At 47.6% G+C, this 19,812-nt stretch overlaps 1 protein-coding gene across 1 annotated transcript in view; it reads right to left on the bottom strand.

Annotated features, from left to right (window-relative positions):
* LOC140429671 (nuclear cap-binding protein subunit 1) overlaps nucleotides 1-19,812 on the bottom strand; it is a 134,962-nt gene that overhangs the window by 94,839 nt on the left and 20,311 nt on the right. The window contains exons 2-4 of the mRNA XM_072516959.1: nucleotides 13,888-13,973; nucleotides 13,334-13,434; nucleotides 6,775-6,931 (exon numbers count right to left, since the gene is read on the bottom strand). Of these exons, the coding sequence (XP_072373060.1) occupies nucleotides 6,775-6,931; nucleotides 13,334-13,434; nucleotides 13,888-13,973 (344 nt within the window). The remainder of the gene's footprint in view (nucleotides 1-6,774; nucleotides 6,932-13,333; nucleotides 13,435-13,887; nucleotides 13,974-19,812) is intronic.

Raw genomic sequence — 19,812 nt, 5'->3', positions numbered from 1 at the left:
CTGCCACTGGAAGTCCGAAGTGATGACACACAACGGGAGCTACTTTGCTAGCCTTGGAAATTGAAAGCAACTCTCCCACTTTCAACACCACTAGTGCTGTTTCTTCTCCTGTTCCAGTCATATTTCTTCCTCTGTTATGAAAACAGTTCCAACACTTAGAAGCCAATGAAACAATGCCCTTCCCTAGTCAATTTGGCATTGTTCAAATTGCAAAACAGCTAACATTAACTCAGTTTCATTTTGGTTTATATAAAACCAACAAGTTCTATGTATATAGCGATGTTAGCACTACAAAACATTTTAAGTCTTCCACACAGCAGATTTAGAGAACAACCAGTAACAAAGCATTTAAGGGATGGCCAAAAGCACGGTCAGATGGATTTTTCAAAAAGATTTTTAAAATAAGTACCAGGGCACAAGAATTTAGTAACAAAGTTCTAGACAGTACTGCGGCAACAGATGAAGGCTGTACCATCACCTGAGAAGGAAGATCAGCAAGTGTACAGGAGGTGAGATTTGGAAGGCCAAAGACATAGCAAAGGCTGAATGAGGTGAACTTGAAATGGCATCTTTAACATAAAAAAGGTCCCAACGTGCTTCATAAATAGGTGTAATGAAAGCGGACAGCACGCAACAAGGGAGAAAGGTGGTGATAATGATTTGTAAATGAGGATTCGGAATGTGATGCATTAAGAATGGGAAGTCAATGGATATTGTTCTGCTCTGGATAAACGAGCTGGATATGGTAGCAAAGGATGTGGCTCGAGAGGTTTGGAATGGATTGCGATTTGGAAAGTGGAGCACAAGACTCCAGCCAAGGAAGAGTTTAAGAATAGAAATGCAGATAAGAATTGTCAGGATGGTGTTGATCAGGCAAAAGGGAGGTGGATGTATATGTTTGTACACAGCTCAATAAAAGGTAGCACACTATCAATAAGACCGTGAGAAATAGTAACAGGAGTAAGACCGAGAGAAGTAGTAACAGGAGTAGGCCATTCAGCCCTTCGAGTATGCTTCGCCATTTAATAACACCATGGCTGATCCAACACCTGATCTAACCACGTCCACTTTCTTGCATTCTCTCCATAGCCCTTATTGCCCTGATTAAAAACCTATCAATCTCAGTCTTGAAAATGTTCAAGAACTCGGCCTTCACAGCTTCCTGGAGTAAAGAATTCCAAAGAGTCACCACTCTTTGAGGGAAAAAATTCTTCCTCAAATCAGTCTTAAATGAGCACCCCTTTATTCTGTAACTATACCCTGCGTTCCTACACTCTCCCACGAGTGGAAACATGTTTCCAACATTTACCCTGTCTACTCTGTCTAACCCCCTAAGATTCTTATATGTTTCAATCATATCGCTTCTCATTCTTCTCAACTCCCAAGGAATACAGCCCCAACCGCTTTAATCTTTCCCATATGGCAGTCCTTCCATACCCGGGATCATCCTAGTAAATTTCCTCTGCTCTGCCTCCAGTGATACTATGTATTTTCTAGACGTGACCTCACTAGTACTTTGTAAAGTTGCAACAACCCCTTATTACTTTTATACTCTAGCCCCATTGAAATTAAAGCCAGCATTCTATTTGCCTTTCCTATTATCTTCCACACCACTATGCTAGTTTTCTGGGTTTCATGAACAAGGACCCCAAATCCACTTGTGCTAAAACTTTCTGCAGTTTCTCTCCATTTAAATAATAATCCGCCTTCTCATTCTTTCTTCCAAAACAAACCATCTAACATTTTCACCACAGCAAATTCCATTTGTCAATTTTCTGCACTCACGTAACCGATCAATATCTCCCTATAAACTATCTATATCCCCCTTACAGCCAATTGTATCATCTGCAAATTTGGCCACAGTACACACTGTTCCTTCCTCAAAATTAATATAATTCAACCGCTGCATTGTGCTTGGCGCGGATCTGGGCATGTGGTTAAATAGCGGGAAGGGCAAAAATTGAGATTCATGCCCCCTCCTGGGTGGCAAGTCCCGGATCACACCCAAATATGGCGTGCATATCATCGATCCCATTAACACCAATTTCCATCTCATTATTGAGATCGAAGTCGGGGGGGGGGGGGGGGGGGGGGGTATGGGGGCGCTGAAGCGTTCCAGGTTGGACTGCCCCTAGGCCGGTGGTGATGGCTATTGCTAATAAGGAATTGGCCTTGTAGTTGTAGGAGCACTTCCCAGCTGCAGTTTGTGTTTGCTGCTTGCTATTGCTTAGCTGTAAATGCCTGGAGGCTGGTGTAGCTGAGAGTTTGTTTGCTGTATGCTGCTGCCTTTTCCGCTTGCCTGCTGCCTCTTTCCCTTGGACTTACTTGCTGCTTTCTGGATGAAGAGAAAGAAGAAAGAAGACAGTTGTCTTTCAATCTCTTTTACCTGGAGAGCGGCTGCGAGGAGAGGATTTTGGCGGGCCTACTACTGGACTGAGGATGGAGGACTTGCTGAGCAGTCTGGATGTTTTTAAAAGTCTGTTTTGTGCGCTGACTGTGTATTCTGTTCTAGACTTGTGGCTCACCTGTTGCAGGTGTCCTTATCTGATGAATTATGTTCTTGCTATGGAGGGTGTAACAAATGTTTACCAGGCGGATCACAGCATTTACAGTGCAGAAGGAGATCATTCAGCCCATTGAGTCAGCGCCGGCCCTTGGAAAAAGCACCCAATTAAGCTCATACTCCATCCTGTCTCCGGAACCCAGTAACCACACCTAGCCTTTTGGATATTAAGAGGCAATTTAGCATGGTCAACCCACCTAACCTGCACATCTTTGGACTGTGGGAGGAAACCGGAACACCCGGAGGAAACCCACGCAGACACTGGGAGAAAGTGCAAACTCTACACAGATAGTCACCCAAGACCGGAATTGGACAAGGGACCCTGGAGCTGTGAAGCAGCAGTGCTAACCACTGTGCCGCCTGTGCCTGGACTGTCATGTGGGGAGAGACTAAGTCGATTAGGATTATATTCAGTGGAGTTTAGAAGAGTGAGAGGGGATCTCATAGAAACGTACAAAATTCTAACAGGATTAGACAGGGCAGATTCAGAAAGAATGTTCTCGATGGTGGGAGAGTCCAGAACTGGGAGTCCTAGTTTGAGGATAATGGCCAAACATGTAAGGACTGAGGTGAGGAGAAATTTCTTCACCCAGAGTGTGGTGAATCTGTGGAATTCGCTACCACAGAAAGTAGTGGAGGACAAAACATGTAATTTTAAGAAGGAATTAGTTCAATATAGGGTATTGAACTTGATGATCAGCCATGTTTATAATGAATGGCGGAGCAAACTTGAAGGGCCGAACGGCCTCCTCCTGCTTCTATTTTCTATGTATCTATGTAATGTCCTCTGTGTTCCTGTGGCCCGCTCCTCAGACACAGTAGTGATGGAAGATCAGATGCCGAAATTGCACGAGGCCGGGGGGGGTGGGAAATTGTATGATTGGTACTATGTAGCTGCGTTTATTTTTTTCGTCGGTTGCAGCCCCTCCTGCCTCTGTGGCCTGGGAGCCGTTAGAATGCGGCATTGCCAGTGCTGGAGAGGGGGAGGTGGTTTTCCTTTACTCGCCTCTTCCGCTATGCTCCATGTCGGTGCTGTTTTTCTTTGGTCTGGCAGCTGTGTGCTCGTCTGCTGCAACCCCTCTCGATTCTATGGCCTAGTCCCCAGGCAAACTACCAGTGCTGGAGAAGGGATCGGGTGCCCTCTCTCCTTCCTCCGCTGTGCTCAGTGTTGGTGTGAACTTTTCCACTTGCGTTGTTGCTTTGTTTTTTGTCCTTGGTGTACAGCTACCGATTTTGTTCTCTCCCTGCCCGTTTTGTGTTCTCCTTCGGTGGTTGCTCTGTATTTGGTTTGGTTTATAATGTGCTGGACCTGTTCTGGGCTGAACTGTGCCCCTCTTGGGTGGGGTGGAATGTTTTTCTCTCCTTCCCCTCCAACGTGCGCCATGTAGGAGTGGCACTTTTCGGTGGGCTGGTGTGTGCCTTTCCGTTGATGTAGGTCGGCGGGGGGTTCTGTCTCATTGTATTGTCTTTTGATCCTGTCAACTGGTCTGGGGTGCGGCATGGTGACGTTGTTAGCACTGCTGCCTCACGGCGGCAAAGACCCAGGATCGACCCGGAACCCAGGTCACTGCCCGAGTGGAGTTTGCACATTTTCCCCTTGTCTGCGTGGGTCTCACCCCCACAATCCAAAGATGTGCAGGGTAGGTGGATTGGTCAAGTTAAATTGCCCCTTAATTGGAAAAAAAAAGAATTGGGTACTTAACTGTTCTGGGTACCGAGTGATTGGTGTCCTCATTATCTTTTGTGTTTTAATACTGTCAATAAAATAAATTATTTCAGGTTGTGTTTGCTGCTGCACCTGCTGGTGGTCGCAGATGCCTGGAGGTTCATATTGCGGTTTCCTTCCTTTTCTATAGCCGGAAAAAAGGACAATTATGCTAAGATATTTGGGTCCTGGATCACCGGGCTCAGGGGGACATATGAGCACAGAAGGCAATCCAGTTTGAAGCAAGAAGACACTGCGGGGCCTGGTGCGTGACATTGTTCCAAATGGGCCACCTGCTAATGCCGTTGAAGAAATGCTTTTGCAGTGCTGGTGTGGCGAGTGCTGCATGTAACTTGCACGTCACTATGGGTTATACACGCTGGAAGACAATGATATTCAACTGCACTTTGAGCGCCAGTGGAATATGTGGATGCCAGGATTTGGTTCTGGTGAGATTGGGCCATGTGGGAGGGCCTGCACAGCTGCGATTCCTGGACAAAGAATGGCACTGATACGTGGAACAAGTCACACAATGATGGATAGATCATTTCCCCTCCCCCATACGTTGTTCAGCAGTCCTCCTACTCATACTGCCCGAACTGACAACCGCTGCCAGGTGGCATTGGTGGCCCTGCTGCTGGGCCTCCAACCCCCTTGGGGGAACAGGATACCCCGTCTCGCCTCCACTGCATCCAGAAGCCTGGCCAAGTCGACATCATCAAAGCGAGGAGAAGGTCTGCGCGCTGCCATGCTTGTGTGTTGAATGGGAGTGAGTGATGAGGGAGCATTTAAAAGCAGATCCCCCTTGTTTGCGGCGAGGTGCTGAGGCATGAGTCTGGCAAATCAGACTGCGCGGCAGCCAGTAATGGTGAGAAGCTCATGGGGGCTCATTTTCAGCACTAAGTGTCATTAAATACAGGCCACGATCACGCCAATGCAGCTGTCATGAAACACCCCGCCAATCACACCCAATATTATACTTAGAAAGATTTTGGTTAAATCGCAATCATCTATTGTGAATTGTTGCGGTCCCAGCACTGATCCCTGTGGCGGCACTGGTTTCTGTCCTGCAACCTGACAAAGACTTCTTATCGCTACTCGCTGCTGATTCAGTTTAAGCAAGCAGTCAGCAAATGGAAGGGCTCAGAGAAAGGCTACGGAATATTTGATAAGAGCCAGATCAAATATTCAACTGGAGGAGGCTCAGCTTATCCCCAACTTTTAAAAAAAATTTAGAGTAGCCAATTATTTTTATTTTTCCAATTAAAGGGCAATTTAGCATGGCCAATCCAACTAACCAGCACATCTTTGGGTTGTGGGGGTGAAACCCACGCAGACATGGGGAGAATGTGCAAACTCCATACGGACAGCGACCCAGGGTTGGGATTCGAACCCGGGTCCTCAGCGGCACAGTCCCAGTGCTAACCACTGCGCCACATGCCGCCCTGCTTATCCCCAACTTAATGAGCAGTCTGACATTGCAGAAGTATTGCTGGAGTCAAGAGTGGTGGTGGTCAAATGTGGTTGGAGTAATTAGCAGCCCACTGGAAAAAAACTAAGGAAATCCTTTGAGTATGGTCTTGAAAACTAGAAGTGCAGAGCACCAACCACCAACTTGGCATGAAGAGTTTAAATATTTTGATGAAATACAGCATTATAAGCCGTGGTAATTTTATTTCTAGAAAATGTAAATATAAAAGTGGCATCCTTTTTTCTAAAAGCTGGAATTGAAGTTTCCGGTATTCTGTAATTTACAGAAGAAAGAATGTAAAACAAATTACAAGAATGGGCGGGGAGACAAAATATTTATGTATTGAAAAACTATCCTTCGAGAACAAAAATTCTCTCAACGATTTGAACCGGAAAGAGCTGTGCTCATGAAACAGAAGGTTCTGATTAAATGTCATTCAATTAACACTACAATCTAATTAAGAGCTGATGATATAACATTATTACAGTACTCAGGCAATGAGTCTACAAATATTATGCTTGCTATAGAATGGTGTAGATATCACTTTGCAAAAGTCATTCAACTATGTTCATGCCAAACCAGGTGATGTTAGGACTTAACAGGACAAAAGGAGATATTTTCAGGAAAGGTCACCACATGCCAATTATGATGTAATAGACTTTTGAAACGAATATTGGATACATTAGCAAGGAATATTACATTTTTCAGCCAGGCTTGTTAAAGTGCAGTGTGGCTAATATATAGAATGTTCCAGTTGGTTATCATTTTCATAATGTGAACAAAAATATAGAAATGATCACACTCAACATCATCAGCCCCCAATAATTGATTTATTAAACAGAGGTGCAAGGCCTCTACTGAAAAACATTCACAGTACTGAACATTAGTTTTAATCAAGCCAAAGTTGTACAGTGGCAAACATGGCAGTACTATTGAGAATTTTTGAAGCTGGTCGATTGATTGTGACCCAGTAAGCAGAACAAATGTGGAAGAGATTTCACAAACTGTCAAAAATAAAATAATGGTAGCACTTACAGTAAAAGATGCCTCATAGTACATATTAGCTTTTAAAGTTTCCTTGAGTTGTCTAACCATAGATTCGACAAATTCTCCACCAAAGTTGTAGTTCCTTGCATTTAACAGCCCCACCAATGTTGTGTAGACAGTTAATTTTTCAGGAAGTTGTCGTGCTCTAGAGGGCAAAGTAAGTATGCATTTTACTGATAATATAAGCCAACAGGTGGGATAAAAAACACTTGCTTCCACATTTAAAATATTTCAATCTATTAGACCATTCTAATTTTCCTATTGTGGATTTATTTCTCAAACAGTATGCAAAGCAATTTATTCAATATATGGACAGTTAGCATGCTGTGCAATACATAACTATTTCCCCAAATGCTGCTTTTTTATATTGGAAGCATCACTCCCATCATAACCAAATGTCAGTTGTGATTCACGGTGCCAATTTTCACTAATTCTTCCAATCCACTCTAGCATTAATTTCTTTTTTTAAAAATAAACAATTTAGAGGTATTTTCAGCATATAAAACAATTGTACAGTACTGTACAAAAAAAAGCAAATAACGCATAGTACAAACCACAACTCCATTCTTGCAAGGACCTGCCTAAACCACCCCCTACTCTACTCTACCCTAGCACCCCCCCCCCCAGCTGACGGTTAATTCTCCGCGAAGAAATCAATTCACTGCCACCTCCAGGCGAACCCCGATAGTCAAGACGTCGGCCTGCTTCTCCTCCTGGACTCCCGGGTCCTCCGACACCCCAAAGATTGCCACCTCAGGACTCATTACCACCCCAGTTTTCAAAGCCCGGGACATGATGTCCGCGAATCCCTGCCAGTATCCCAGGAGTTTAGGGCACGACCAGAACATGTGCACGTGATTAGCCGGACCAGCAACGCATCTGGCACATTTGTCCTCCAGCCAGAAGAATTTGCTCATCCGGGCCACCGTCATGTGGGCCCGGTGCACGACCTTAAACTGGATCAGACTGAGCCTGGCACATGTTGCGGTCCCCCCACCCCCCCCCCTGCCGAGCTCCTCTTCCCACTTAAGCTTCAGGTCCTCAGTCTGTGTATCCTCTGCTCCCATTAGTTCTTTGTAAATATCTGAGACTCTACCCTCACCTACCTCGCCCCTCGATACTACCCTGTCCTGCCTCCACTTTCGCGGGAGGCGTGGGGAGGACGGCTCCAGCCTGCGCACGAAATCCCGCACCTGCAAGTATCTAAAGTCATTCCCTCCCGCCAGCCCAAACTTCTCCGCCAACGCCCTCATGCTCGGAAAGCTTCCTTCCAAGAACAGATCACCCACCCTCGCAATCCCCGCCCTCTGCCACAGTCGATACCCACCGTCCATGTTCCCCGGGGCAAATCGGTGATTGCCGCAGATTGGGGTCCATACCGATGCTCTCACTTCCCCTATATGCCTCCTCCACTGGCCCCAGATCCGAAGAGCCACTACCATTATAGGGCTGGCGGGAGCGGCAGAGGCGCCGCAAACTGGTGCCCCCGCCCGAAGCAGCCTCCATCTGCTCCCAAACCGACCCCGTACCCACCATCCATTTCCGTATCATTGCTATGTTGGCCACCCAGTAGTAGTTGTTGAAGTTCGGCAACGCCAGCCCCCTCTGTTCCTTTCGAGCATCACCTTCCTCACCGGTGGGGACTTCCCCACCTAGACAAATCCCAGGATAATTTTATTCAGCCTCTTAAAGAAGGACCTCGGAATGAAAACGGGGAGACACTGAAATATGAACAAGAATCTAGGGAGAATTGTCATCTTAACAGTCTACACCCTCCCCGCTAGTGGCAGCGGGAGCGCATCCCAACTCCGAACCTCCTCCCTCACTCGTTCCACCAATCGGGACAGGTTGAGCTTATGCAACTTGCCCCAGTCCCGTGCCACCTGTATCCCCAAGTATCTGAAGCTTTCTCCTACCAGCCTGAACGGCAATCCCCTCAGCCTAATCTCCTGCCCCCTCACCTGAATTACGAACAGCTCGCTCTTAGCCACATTCAGTTTATATCCTGAAAACCTGCCAAATTCCCTCAGGGTTTCCATGATACCGTCCATCCCCGGCATTGGGTCCGATACATACAACAGCAGGTCATCCGCGTATAACGAGATTTTATGTTCCACTACCCCCCGGACCAGCCCTTTCCAGTCCCTTGAAACTCTCAGAGCAATTGCCAGGGGTTCTATGGCCAGCGCAAACAGCAGTGGGGAGAGAGGGCAACCCTGTCTTGTCCTGCGGTGCAGTTTGAAATAATCTGATGTCGTCCTGTTCATCCATACACTAGCCTCTGAGGCCTGATGTAACAGCCTAACCCAGTCAATGAACCCCTCCCCGAACCCAAACCGTCCCAGCACCTCCCACAGATAGTCCCACTCGACCTGGCCAAAAGCCTTTTCCGCATTCATAGCTACCACTATCTCTGCCTCCCTGCTCTCAGGGGGCATCATAATCACATTAAGCAGCCTCCTTAGATTGGCCACCAGTTGCCTACCCTTTACGAACTCGGTTTGGTCCTCCGCAATTACATCCGGTACGCAGTCCTCAATTCTAGTCACCAAGATCTTGGACAGCAATTTAGCGTCTACGTTGGTCAAAGAGATCGGCCTGTAAGACCCACAAGCCTCCGGGTCTTTACCCCGTTTCAGAATAAGCGAAATAGTGGCCTGCGACATAGTCGGGGGTAGAACCCCTCAGTCTCTTGCCTCGTTAAAAACCCTGACCAGCACCGGCCCCACTACCTCGGCAAACTTTTTATAAAAGTCCACCGGATACCCATCCGGCCGCGGGGCTTTACCCAACTGCATGGCCTTCAGGCCCCCCAATACCTCTTTGATCCTGACCAGGGCCCCCAGTCGGTCTAGCACCCCCCTACCCACTCTTGGGAAGGTCAGCCCGTCCAGGAATCGCCTCATCCCCTCCGGTCCCCTGGGGGGTTCCGAAGTGTACAGCTTACTATAAAAGTCCCTAAACACCTTGTTCAGCCCTGCCGGGTCCCCCACCAGATTTCCCTCCGCATCCGCTATCCTTCCTATCTCCCTAGCCGCTTCTCTCTTCCTTAGTTGTTGCGCGAGCATTCTGCTGGCCTTCCTCCATGCTCATATATTGCACCTTTATGCTCATATATCGCGCCTTTTGCCTTTCTAAGCTGCTCTACGGCCTTGCCTGTGGTCAGCACCCTGAACTCGGCCTGCAGCCTCTGTCGTTTCCTGTGTAATTCTGGCCTCGGGGACTCCGCATAGCTCCTGTCCGTCCGTAAAATTTCCTTAACCAGTCGGTCCGTTTCTGCCCTATCTGTCCTGTCCCTATGAGCCCAGATTGAGGTCAGCTCCCCTCTCACCACTGCCTTCAGCGCTTCCCAGAACACCGCTGCTGAGACTTCTCCGGTACCATTTACCTGCAGGTAATTCTGCATGAATCTCCTGAGTCTCTCACACACCGCCTCGTCCGCTAGCAATCCAACTTCCAGCCTCCATTGTGGTCTCTGAAAGCTATCCTTACAAATCTGTAGATCTACCCAGTGCGGAGCATGGTCTGATATGGCAATTGCCGAATATTCTGCCTCCACCATCCCGGCCAGCAAGTCCCTACTTATGACAAAGAAATCAATACGTGGGAGTTGTACAAAAACTCCCTCGCCGACGGCCGGTTAAATCTCCACGGATCAGCTCCCCCCATTTGCTCCATGAACCCTCTCAGTTCCTTAGCCATCGCAGGCAACCTGCCTGTTTTAGAACACGATCGATCCAGGCACGGGTCCAGGACTGTGTAAAAGTCCCCACCAGTTCGCACTAGTCCAAGTCGGGGATCTTCCCTAGCAACCTCATGATAAAATCCACATCGTCCCAATTAGGGGCATACACACTAACCAAGACTGACCCTCTGCCTCAAATTGAACCCTTTTATTAATCAGGATCGCAACCCCCCCTAGTCTTAGGGTCGAGCCCCGAATGAAAGACCTGACTAACCCAGCTCTTCCTTAGCCTAACCTGGTCTGCCACTTTCAGGTGCGTCTCCTGCAATATGACTACGTCCGCCTTCAGAACCCGCAAATGCACAAACACACGCGCCCTCTTCACTGGCCCGTTAGCCCTCTCACATTCCAGGTGATCAGCCTGGTTGGGGGGCACTTTGCCCCCCCCTTTGCTGTCAGCCATCCCCTTTCCTTGGCAGCCCCCCAGCCATGTGTCGTGCATCCTCTGGCCCGCCTCCTGGCCGGCACAACCCATGACCTCCCCACTGTTGCCATATCCAATTTCCATCCTCGTCAGCAGATCAACCCCCCCCCACCCCCACAACACCATCCTAACACCTGCTTTAATCTAACCATATGAACACACACCCCCGCAACCTGGCTTCCGTTGACAGGCCCACCCAGCTAGCTGGTGGCTCCCAGGGCAGCACGGTGGTGCAGTGGTAGCACTGCAGTCTCACGGCGCCGAGGTCCCAGGTTCGATCCCGGCTCTGGGTCACTGTCCGTGTGGAGTGTGCGCATTCTCCCCGTGTTTGCATGGGTTTCACCCCCACAACCCAAAGATGTGCAAGGTAGGTGGATTGAACAAACTAAATTGCCCCTTAAATGGAAAAAAAAAAGAATTTTGTACTCTAAAATTTAGGGGCAGCACGGTAGCATTGTGGATAGCACAATTGCTTTACAGCTCCAGGGTCCCGGGTTCGATTCCGGCTTGGGTCACTGTCTGTGCGGAGTCTGCACATCCTCCCAGTGTGTGCGTGGGTTTCCTCCGGGTGCTCAGGATTCCTCCCACTGTTCAAAGATGTGCAGGTTAAGTGGATTGGCCATGACAAATTGCCCTTAGTGTCCAAAATTGCCCTTAGTGTCAGGTGGGATTACTGGGTTATGGGGATAGGGTGGAGGTGTTGACCTTGGGTGGGGTGCTCTTTCCAAGAGCTGGTGCAGACTCGATGGGCTGAATGGCCTCCTTCTACACTGTAAATTCTATGATGATTAAAAAAAAGCTTTGGCGCCAGCGCGTCTCTCACCCATTGTTCCCTGGCTCCCCTCCCCCCCGGCCCATCCATACCACTTCCCCAAACCAGTCCTGCTTAAACAAATACTCTATACAAGTCAAAAACACCCCCAACAATAGTGCAATTTAAATCAAACAAATAGAGATAAGAAGTACCAGGCACACTCAGCCCTTCCCCTCCAAACACAGAAAAAGATTGCAAAAAATTCCCGCGAAACCCCATCATAACCGCACCTTTTTAACTAGTTACTTTTTTATATTTTCTCCCTACCAAAACTCCAACCAAACAAGTAACCCAAAAAGGAAACATTCAAGGAAACCACGAAAAGAACAAGAAAAACACATCGCAACCAAAATACGTCCACCTAAAAAGGTCGAAAAAACGTAAAGAACGGACCCAAGCATGCAGGCATCTCTCACAGCGAGAGAAACAAAATAGACTTAAAAGTTCTACCATGAGTCCAAGAGTCCTCAGCTCAGGGCCAGCCCTTGCTTCTTAACAAAGTCCATCGCCTCCTCAGGTACCTCGTAACCCACAGTCACGCCGGAAAAAGCAGGCTGAATTTCACCTTGTTCTTATACAAAATCTCCTTCACCTGCCTGTAGCCTCCCCTCCTCCTGGCCACCTCAGTACCCAGGTCTTGGTGAACACGCAGGGTGCTATTGTCCCAAGTACAGCTTCGTGTGCTCTTGGCCCATTGCAGAATCCGCTCCTTGTCCAGGTACCTGTGGAACCGGACCACCATCGCTCGTGCGGGACCCCCTCGCCGCGGCTGCCTCACCTGCACTCGGTGTGTCCTGTCCACCACCGGCGGGCGAGGGAACACCTCGTTCCCCAGCAGCTTCTGAACATACCCTCCACATACACAGCAGCATCCAGCCCCTCAGCTCCCTCCAGGAGGCCAACGATTTTTACATTCTGCTGGCGAGATCTGTTGTCCAGGTCCTCCAGCCTTTGCAGGAGCATTTTTTGCTGACCCCTCAACCTCCGGATCTCCACGTCCGCCACCGTTTGAAAGTCAGCCTGCTCCTCCACCGTCTTCTCTAGCTTCTGGACCTTCTCAGCCTGGTCCAGCCGTTTTTCCAATCGGTCCATCGACTTCTGGAGCGGCTCCAAGTTATCGTGCTTCAGAGCTAAAAAGCCCTCCTGCACGGCGTGTAGCAGCTGCTCCATTATAGGCTTGGCTGTCGGCGCCTTGCTCTGGACATCGGCCATATTGGTCTCTCTCACAGCCTCCACGGTGCCCTTGCTTGACCAATTCTTCTGCTGTATACGGTCCCTCCGGCTTCTTAAGTCCATACAACGCTGTATGGGTTCAGTGGCTGAGTACTATTGCTTTCCAGTTCCGCACTCAAAAGCGCAAAAAAGTCAGGGGAACAGATCCAAAAGTCCGACCGAAACGGGAGCCACCAAATGTGCGACCTACTCCCTCATAGCCGCCACCGGAAGTCCCTAGCATTAATTTCTAACTTGCCCAACAAACTAAGGGTCAGACTATGATAATTCCTTATAATGTGTAATGTTCTTAATCAAATTTATCTAATGGATAACGTTTAATTCAACTTACACTGCACAAAGTATTCTCAGGATTTTACTTTTATAGTTCGGCAGGTCAGCTTCTAAAACTCCTGCTAGACCTTCCAGGTTGCTCTCCAATGAGGATGTGCTCTGTAAATCAGAACATAAAAGTTATTCACATATAAAGGATGAAAGGAACTCCATTTCAAAAGTACTGTTGGAGGTCAATCCTAATTTACTTGCAGAAAAGAAAGAATCTGTATTTAGTGCATATGACAGGACATGTAAGATGCCAGGGCTGATGGCATGAGCAAGGTGCCAAACAACATCAAAGGCTTTGGAGAAATGCAAGGCGATAACAACAGACTACTAATGGGAAGGACAATATTTAAAAGTTTGTGATTGAACTGGAAGGTGGAAAACTCAGTACATATTTGAAAACACTGAGATGTAGTGAAAATACCTCTGTTGGAAATGTAACTTTTGTTCCCATTCCTGACAGAGGCCTCAATTCCCACATCACGGTAAAAATTAGTTGACTCACATTGTTTCTAAATGTTCATCAGTGGGTTATTAAATTAAGAATGAAATAAGAGGCTCTACCTTTTCTCCTACACGACATATCAAAGATTCCAATCGATCTTCAATTTCAATTGGCTCAGATGTCCTTCTCCGTTTGTGAGGTTGCCCTAATGAAAAATAAAACAAATCTGTCATTAATTCAATAACAAAAACAGAAAATGCTCAACTATCTCAACAGGTCTGTTGGCATCTGTGGAGAGAGAACGGAGCTAACGTTTCGAGTATGGATCTTTGTTATTTGGCTGAAATATTTTTGTGAAAATCAGCAACAAATAGATTGCAAATTTTAGATGAGGCACATTTTTTTGTACATCTCCAGTCACATTAACATTGTATGAAGATCATAAAATTTGCAGTTCAAAAGGAGGCCAGTCAGCCCATCGAATCTGCACAGGCCCTTGGAAAGAGCACCCCACTTAAGCCTACGCCCCCACCCTATCCTCGTAACCCAGTAACTCCATCTAACCTTTTTGGACACTAAAGGACAATTTAGCATAGCCATTCCACCCAGCCTGCACATCTTTGGACTGTGGAAGGAAACCGAAGCACCCAGAGTAAACCCACGCAGACATGGGGAGAAAGTGCAAACTCCACACAGTCGCCAGAGGCCAGTATTGAACCCGGGACCCTGGAGTTGCGAGGCACCATGCCGCCCCATCATGACCCTCTCATACTGTTTTGCTAAAACCTCACCTTTAGTTGGCAAAGAAACAAATTTGAGGCTGTACTACTATGAATAAGCACTAAGAAGTAAAATATTTTACAAAGGCAAATCTACCAACTGCAAAGAAAATGCAGTAAACTAAAGATTTAATGGAGCAGTGACACCTCATGACAACTAATGCCTCAAATTAAAACAAAAAGCAATCTTTTAGATGCTCAAACCCACAAATAAAATCAGGAAGTACTGACAACCGTTACATAGCTGAAAATCTCAAAATCAGAGTTTCTACCATCACAGAATACAGCATCCTAGGATTGATAATTTAAGATTAGGCTCCAATACTTATGTTAGGGTAGTTAAAATTACTTTTGAATCCTGTAACCACTTGGCATTCACATACAAAAATAATGAATTTGTGAAAAGAACAGCACCCTGGAGACATGTACACTTTAATTTCACTCCGGTCAAGTACTAGTCTTCTGGGTTCCAAGAAAGGTTTGTCATATGTATGTTTCAATAGCAACATTAACTTATTTTTCATTCATTTCAATTACATAAAGGAAAATGCTATTATGAAATCGCTATAAGATATTAGGAACACAGTTGGGAGTTTAGCCATGGGTTTCTAAAGTAGTTCAGCACATCAATGCACCTTCTGAGATATTGAGTCCGCAATCCTTGGTTTGTTCCAAGTTAGCTGATCTGGGTGATGGCAAGGTGCTAGAATCGGTGTAGCAGTAAATGCCTTTTTCTTGGCACACCCTTATGTCTTGCCTGGCCTTCCATTACCATTAGCTGTCTACAAGCTACAAATTACATCACATAACAATTTCTTCTGAGCTTACTCTTCACAAATTGAACCTTGTCCTACATCCCTTATGATGGTCCCACATCATAATTGGTCTTTTTTAAAAGTTGGCTTTATTGATAGTAATTCACAGCCTAAATGTTTTGCAACTTCAGATAACCTGCCAAGGAAGCACCAACAGGATCATTTGACGGTGTTTCTTCCCTTAAACAGCACATTCCTCTTACATAGAATGTTTGGAATAGAGCACAGCTAAACTAGAGATTGGCGAGAGGAGAAGAAAGCAACTTGCACCAGTTTGAAATGTCATCTTAAAAAATCCCCCTCCCACAAAATTCAGTGCTCTAGTTTTACTGTATTAATGCACTGAATAGATATCAGCTTTTGCACCTGACAAGCTGTAAATCACTTAAACTGTCCGGCAGAACCACCATTAAACTCTGGATATAAAAGCATTACGTGAAGTTCACGGTTATTGAATTGTAGTGCATGGTCGACTGATTGTTGCTATCTCCAAATCTGGTGGCAAGAAACTCGCAACTCCAGGGTCCCGGGTTCAATTCTGGTCTTGGGCGACTGTCTGTGTGGAGTTTGCAGTTTCTCCCCATGTCTGCGTGGGTTTACTCTGGGTGCTTCGGTTTCCTTCCACAATATTTGTTGATCGTAAAGAACAGATTGGTTTGTCAGCCATTTTCAATTAAATAGTCTACAAGTAAGCTTAAGTATTTAAACAGAATACTGGTCATTAAGCACTACCAGCTGCAGGGACTGTAAATCCAATTCACAACCCTCAGGCTCAGATCAGCCATAACCCTAATTGAATAGCAGTGCTGCCCCATGGGATTGAATAGTTTTTCCTGTTCCGAGCTCCAGTGATCACAGTTACTGCCAAATATTATTATATCCTTAAAATAACCAGAATTAAGACTGTACATTGGGGATCAGTGCAGGACAAGAGATTCAGTCGCACCAATCCAAACATAAACATACCGCTTTTTTAAAATCCCAGGTATGGCCCAGCAATGATTGCAGTACCACTTAAAAGAAATCACTATATCTCACAAAATAGCTACATTTCAAACATTTGTCTCAGGTTATATTTCAGTCTCTTCTATCCAACTGATGCTTCTTCTCCTTAGACTGTCCCTTGGGATAGAGGAGGACTTGCTTCCACTCCAATTCTGAGGTGGATGGTAAATCCAATACACAGTCTGCAGAATGCCACATGCAGTGCAGGTGGTGCCTGGAGGTCTGGATGAATGAATTGTGAGAGGTGCACTCTTTCCAGCATCTTAACTTTGCCTCTGCTTCCAAAAAAGTCCTTTATGTGCTTGGTGCCTTCCTGAATGAGCCTTCTCGCTTTTAGTTGGTCACAAGCCATGGATTCAATGGGGTCAGCAGGGATGTTTGACCTTTTCAGGGATGTTTTGGGGACATCTCAAGTGTTTCTCCCACATCCCAGTTCAGAGTAGTGATGTTGCTTCAGAGTTTTGAGCCAGGCAAACAAAGCTAGTTTTGAGTAATTAGCGCCTTGATGTTGAGCATATTGACTTGGGAAAGGACACTGGTATTGGCCAGCCTTTCTTGCCACCAGATTTGGAGGATCTTGCAACGGTGCTGTTGGTGGCACCTGTTCAGCGCTTTGAGGTGTCTTCTGTAGGTTGTCCAATTATCCAAAGCACTGCTGCCTAGTAAATCATGATCTTAGTCTTGGATTTGAGATTCTGGTTCTCAAATACTCTTTTCTTCAGTCGGCCAAAAGCTGAACTGGTACATTGGAGACAACGATAAAACTGATGATGAAACAAAATCACATCATTCACGGCCCACATAAACCTCACTCAATGAATGATTTTCGCTGATCACAACTTCACCACAGTTGCCCAGTCCATCACCTTGTCACTAACATAATGACTGGCTCTTCCACCAACTACAAAAGTGTATTTATACTTGATGTTATTTTAACTGTTTATATCTTCTTTAAATATTTAAATAACTCGTATCGCAAATTATCACCCTCCTATAACAAAGTACAGAAAGTAAGTACAGAGACTTCCGGTTGCGGTGATGCCGAGCTAGCCGCACGTTTCGGCGGCTCCAGCTCCGACGGACCTTCGGGCTCTTTTAAGAGCCCCAAAGGGGAATCTTTTGTCGACCTGGCCCGGTGTGGAGTGTGGGAGAAGGGAGTCCCCCCCAAACGAAGGCAGAAAAAACTGGCGGCGGCGGCTGCAGCCCGAGGAATCGTCGACCAAAAGGTCAGAGGGGGAGAAGTACAAGATGGCGGCGGAGAAAGTGCAGGCGACATAGGGGCCTGAGCAGGATGAAATCGTGAGACGGTGCGTGGAGCTGCTGAAGAGGGAGGTGCTGACCCCGATGCTACAGGCAATTGAGGGGCTCAAGGAGACATTAAAGACCCAGGAGACTGAGCTCCACGTGGTGGAGCAGAAGGTGACAGATATTGAGGACGAGATCCTGGGCCTGGCGGTTAAGACTCAGACGCACGAGGCACTTCATAAAAAGTGCACTGAAAGGATCGAGGCCCTAGAAAACGGAGCGCGAAGGAAGAACCTTCGGATACTTGGTCTCCCTGAGGGTGTGGAAGGATTGGACTGTGGAGCGTACGCAAGTACGATGCTGAGCTCACTGATGGGTGCTGAGGCCCCTAAGGGCCCCATGGAGGTGGAGTGGGCAAATCGGATTCCGTCGAGAAGACCAAAAGCGGGAGAACCACCGAGGGCGATAATCGTGCGATTTTACGCCTTAAGGACAGAGAAGAGGTCCTGAGATGGGCTAAAAAGGTGCGGAGTAGCAGATGGGAGAACGCTGTGGTACGGATATACCAGGATTGGAGTGCGGAGGTGGCGAGAAGGAGGGCGAGCTTCAACCGAGCCAAAGAGGTGTTGCATAAAAGGAAGGTGAAGTTTGGGATGCTGCAGCCGGCAAGACTATGGGTCACGTATCAGGAGAGACACCATTACTTCGAGACGGCGGAGGAAGCATGGTCCTTCATCAAAGAAGAGAAATTGGATCGGAACTGAGGGACTGATGCTGCAGGAAATGTTATTGTTATTGATTTTGTTAATGTTATGGGTGAAGTTAATTGAGAAGCAAATTGGGAAGGGGGGAGACATTGGGGAAATGTGGGCGCCGGTGAGGGGGGAAAGACGGGACATAGTCGGAGAAGGGGGGGGGGGGGGGGGGGGAGCTGCGCCATAACAGGCGGGTCAGGTAAACGGATGTTCCCGCGCCAGAAAGAATAAGGCGGGAAGACAGGCGCAAGGGAGTTCCCCCACACGGGGGGGGGGGGGGGGCGGGGGGGGGGGGGGGGGTCGAGGAGTGAGCAGGAGTAGCCGGGGTCAGTTGAAGTCAGCTGACTTACGGAAGTGATATGGGGGGAGCAATCATGCTAGATAGGGATCTAGCGGGGGGGGGGGGGGGGGGGGGGGGGGGGAACGACAACTGGGTTGCTGCTGCGGAAATCCAAAAGGAAATGGCTAAAGAGTGGGTGGGCGGGGATGGTGTGCGACGCTGGGGGAGCTAGCGGGAGCGCGGAGGCAGGATATGGGACTGGCCTAGAGAAGGTAATGGCTAGTCGACACGGGAGGGGGGCAGGTAGCCCTCTAGTGAGGCTGATCACGTGGAACGTGAGAGGCCTGAACGGACCGATAAAAAGGGCCCGAGTGCTCGCGCATTTGAAAGGACTAAGGGCAGACGTGGTTATGCTCCAAGAGACGCACCTAAAGGTGGCAGACCAAGTTAGGCTAAGGAAAGGATGGGTGGGACAGGTGTTCTACTCAGGATTGGACGCAAAGAACAGAGGGGTGGCCATTTTGGTGGGGAAACGGGTAGCATTTGAAGCAAAGAACATCGTAGCAGATAGCGGAGGTAGATACGTAATGGTGACTGGTAGGCTGGAGGGAATGGAGGTCGTGTTGGTTAATGTGTATGCCCCAAATTGGGACGATGCGGGATTTATGAGACGGATGCTGGGGTGTATACCGGACCTGGAGGTAGGAAACTTGATTTTAGGAGGGGACTTTAATACGGTGCTGGACCTGGGGCTAGATAGATCCAGCTCAAGGACCGGAAGAAGGCCGGCAGCAGCCAAGGTACTTAAGGGGTTTATGGACCAAATGGGGGGAGTGGATCCATGGCGATTTCTTAGACCTAGGGCTAGGGAGTTCTCCTTCTTCTCCCATGTCCATAAAGTGTACTCCCGGATAGGTTTTTTTGTTTTGGGAAGGTCGTTGATCTCTAGGGTGGAAGAAGCGGAGTACTCAGCCATAGCGGTTTTGGATCATGCCCCACATTGGGTGGACCTGGAATTAGGAGAGGGCAGGGAGCAGAGAACACTCTGGCGATTAGATGTGGGACTGATGGCGGATGAGGGAGTGTGTGCAAGAGTGCGGGGTGTATTGAGAGATACCTGGAGGTCAATGACGACGGCGAGGTCCCTGTGGGAGTGGTTTGGGAA

This window comes from Scyliorhinus torazame, chromosome 9 (genome assembly GCF_047496885.1).
Source record: "Scyliorhinus torazame isolate Kashiwa2021f chromosome 9, sScyTor2.1, whole genome shotgun sequence".
Taxonomy (NCBI): domain Eukaryota; kingdom Metazoa; phylum Chordata; class Chondrichthyes; order Carcharhiniformes; family Scyliorhinidae; genus Scyliorhinus; species Scyliorhinus torazame.
Note: the sequence above shows the minus strand (reverse complement) of the source record. Positions and strands in the feature narration are given on the sequence as shown.